Raw genomic sequence first — 3,780 nt, 5'->3', positions numbered from 1 at the left:
CACTTTCGTTGTACGTGATGAAAATAATGTGATACATAAACGCCACAAAAATCAAATTATAAAAAATGTAAATCTTCGGAGATCTCCGCGGTTGAATGAAAAATAAAAAAGGCGGAAGAGTTGTGGTGTATGCGAACACGTCATTTTCGTTAAAGGTATACATATGTGTGTGTGCGGGCTAGCCAGCCTAATGTTATACATAAGATCGTTAGTCTACGCTCAGTGCGGCTCGCGAACGGACTTATCTCCACATGCTATATCCATAGTTTATATTTGTATTACTTTAACATTACCTTGATTAAATACTGGACCTATTATTAAATCTATATGTAATTGTGGTTTATTTCACTCAAGGTAGTTCTCGACATTACATTCTCGTATTTTATTTGAAATCAATAAAATTAATTCGTTCTGTATTGTGTTGCTGAAGTAATGATAATGTGTTTCATGAGCAATTACGCGACGCAAGTGTTCTGCCGTGGTTGTGTCAAAGTTACCGAGCAGTTCAATCAACTTTAAAAAATTTCCGTTATGACGATCATACAGTGTACTAGTTGTTCCACGCAAAGCAAGGGATTGACTGCCGAGAAATTGTAGAACAGCAATTATGCGTTTTAAGACCTCACGCCAATGTTTGATTTCATTTTCCATGACGCGTTGATGTTCAGCATCTATTGTTCTGCCTATTTTCAATCGCGAATCAAATTCTTTCCATTGTTGGAAGGCTTTGTAATGTTCATGGAATTTTTCATGTGCAGAAATATTTCGTGTCAGATGGGTCCAGTCTGATGTACCTGTCACAGGCCAGTGCGCACGATCTTTGGAGTAAAGTAGACAGCAGAAACAGTACACTGAATTTTTCGATACTGAATATATCAACCATGGTCGGGATACTATCTCGCCATTATTTAATCGGCGCTCATAGTGGTTAGGCGAGAAATGTCTGCCTTTGACGTCGCATGGAAAATTAAAATTACGTATTTGGGTGGATCTTTGTTCGATTAGAATTGGTCTTATTTTGTCTGTAATATTCCAAGTTGCGGGATCTGACGAAATGGATGGTAGTTTGGACTTTGCAGATTCCTCTTCAAGAGTCTGAGAGTTTGTAGGGCTCACTGACCCAAGCACTCCAGATTCATTACGCGACTTTTTGAGCAATGGCACGTAATTAACACTATCGTCTACATTGGAATTAATAACAGCGTTGGTAGCAGCAGATGAAATTGTGACAATTGGTAAAGAGGTTCTTTCAGGAGTAGATGTTGATATTGGCAATGGTGTCGCGTTTTTAGGAAGATTTGTTCTGCTAGTTTTGTCAACATCATCCGTTGAATTAGAAGCTGAAGAACTAGATGTACTGAAAAAGGCATGCAATGCTCCATGTTGTTTTTGTTCTGCTGCTTCCTTCGCAAGTTTTTGTTTTCGGAATTCCAAACCAGATTTTTTTTTTTTTCATCCCAGACATATTTGAATTTCAGTTCGTACCGACTAGTTGAGGATAATACTGCGAAAATTCTCAAATCCAGAGTGAAAAGAACAAGCTTTGTAATTGGACTAACAATGAGAATGAATTCACAAATCGATGCCTCTACGGCCTTTTCGGTAATGAGAGCTGTACGAGTATACCGTCTCACGCGCTTGAGCTCGCCTTGGCTGCAGTTGTGGGGATTAACGAATTCACGGAGTGGGAGATCGTGTAGTAGGGATCGGTTGAACGAGTGCGCTCCGAAATATTCCGATCGCCAACTGTTCCGCCTGGCCGCAAGCAAGCCTGGACTCTTACTATCTGATTCCAAAATCTCGTAATTTTTTTTCTATTCCGATAATTTGGGTGTTTTCAATCACTTTTTTTTTCTAATGTCTAGATTTTTTTTCGTCACGGCGCCCTTCACCTCTAGGCGCCCGGAGCCGCCGCTCCGGTCGCTCCATAGGTAGAAACGGCGCTGTGGAAAACCTTACCTTATCGAAGGAGTTCGGCACCCACTGATTCTAACTCAATACAAATGTTCTAACTGGCTCTAGATTTAAATATACTGAGAACTAAAGGGCGGACAGGAGTGAATCTAAAGTGCAACGGTAGCGGTAGCGTTAGGTGAAAAACGGTAGCGAGAGACGGTAGATTTGGGAAAGCGGCAAAGGAAGATCTGAATTGGTGAGGAAGGATCTAGCCAAAACGTCCTGTCTGGTCAACGGTATCTCGTAGAGTAGGACGAGTTGAGCGCCGGTGTCCAGGATCTTTCTACTCGGAAATCGTCCGGATCGGCGGTTCCCTCTCCTAATTAGGCCACAGGTGTAGGGCGCAATTCTTCGGGTGACAATTGAATTTGCCTATTCGGCGCCTCTCCTCTCCTCTGACGTCATCATCCATGCTTCCTCATCGGCCGCGCTCGCTTTTGAATACTGACCGGCTGGCTGTCTGCGTTCAGAAGGCCATCCAAGGCTGCGTCGACTCAGGCACTTGGAGTCCTCATCCTAAGAGCAACATCTCTACCCTATGTCGTCTCGGGAGTCGGAATGTAGTCCTGGGCTCACTTGTGCCTCGGCTCCTACATGTCTTCCTAGGCAGAACGTCATCTCGGGAGGTTACCAAGTTTTACCCGGTGACGGGATCAGTTCCGGAACGGTAGATGTTATTTTGGTCTGGCTCCTGGCCAGTAAGTTACGGGACGGGAGGTGACACTACTCGGTTCATGCCACCCTATACGCCGCCTTCCGTAGCATCCATTCGTCGATAGCAGAGCGTCTTACGCACCTATCGTCTAGCGGGAGATCGTAGACGGGTCGTCTTGCGGTCCTATACGCCGGTAGCGATTCGGTAGATCGGCAGGCGGGAGATGTTGGCGATGCTGTCATCAGCTGGTGGTCCGGTCCACCATGGGAGAGTGCACATCGGTAGTCTGATTGGCACGGATGACGTCAGAGTTGTACCCTTGGAGGAAAGGGCCCGGGAGGTCCTCATAGGTCGTCCTGGCTCAACTCGTCGGTATTTTCCCAGGTCACATAAGAGAATATTCGGAACAACAACGAAAATTAGCTTAACATACGGAATATCTCTTATTTCAATTTAGCCTTGGTGATTCGTTTCGGTGTGCTGCCGTTTTCTAGATTATTAACGAAAAACGGGAGGAAATTCCGGGAGATTTGGGTGCCGTAGTAACGGGGCTGAAAACGCCACGTTACAACGGATACCCTAAAATCACCGTCGACACCGAAACGTAGACGCGTGAACGCTTCATCGTCTTCAATAAAACGCAAAAAACGAGCTGACATCTTGCCGACACGTAAGAAACTCAAACGCATCAACGTCTCAGTGACGACGAGAAAACGTAAAAGTACAGACGTTTCATCACCACCGCTCGCGGAACGTAAATGCGCAGACACCCAGACCACATGCGAAGGAGTTTTACCCGACCACATGATTGCTCGCGAAAACCAAAGGATAGATTACGTTCATTGGGACGATCCCAACGAGCTGGTCGACCGGCTACGTTCACGGCTCACGTCTCGAGCCGCCGGCAATCCCAGCCAATCCAACGAAATAATGTCCATCTTTGAGGAGCTGAAGGAGGCCGGATGCGTCAATTAGTCGAGCGTCGAAACAGACGAGCGGCATTCGCGCACCGATCGTCCAACGGTTTGCAAAGAAAAAATGAGCATAGACGTGTTCGGACGTCAACTGACAAGGAGTCTAGTGAACGCTGCTAGTCGAGGCCCACCCGGTCACGGATTCAAAATCACCGCGGACGGACAGTACGACATGAACAACAAAAGATTGTGCAA

The 3,780-nt window shown here is 45.7% G+C and overlaps 1 protein-coding gene across 1 annotated transcript; it reads right to left on the bottom strand.

Moving 5' to 3' along the window:
* Positions 1–345: 345 nt before the first annotated feature.
* On the bottom strand, positions 346–3,549 carry LOC125501459 (zinc finger MYM-type protein 5-like). Its single transcript, XM_048657465.1, has 2 exons — positions 3,502–3,549; positions 346–1,404 (listed from the first exon to the last, which is right to left on the bottom strand). The coding sequence occupies exons 1-2, from the start codon at positions 3,547–3,549 to the stop codon at positions 346–348; spliced, it is 1,107 nt and encodes a 368-aa protein (XP_048513422.1).
* Positions 3,550–3,780: the final 231 nt, after the last annotated feature.

This window comes from Athalia rosae, chromosome 6, assembly GCF_917208135.1.
Source record: "Athalia rosae chromosome 6, iyAthRosa1.1, whole genome shotgun sequence".
NCBI classification, from domain to species: domain Eukaryota; kingdom Metazoa; phylum Arthropoda; class Insecta; order Hymenoptera; family Athaliidae; genus Athalia; species Athalia rosae.
The sequence above is the reverse complement of the archived record's forward strand: the minus strand, read 5'-3'. Positions and strand labels throughout refer to the sequence as shown.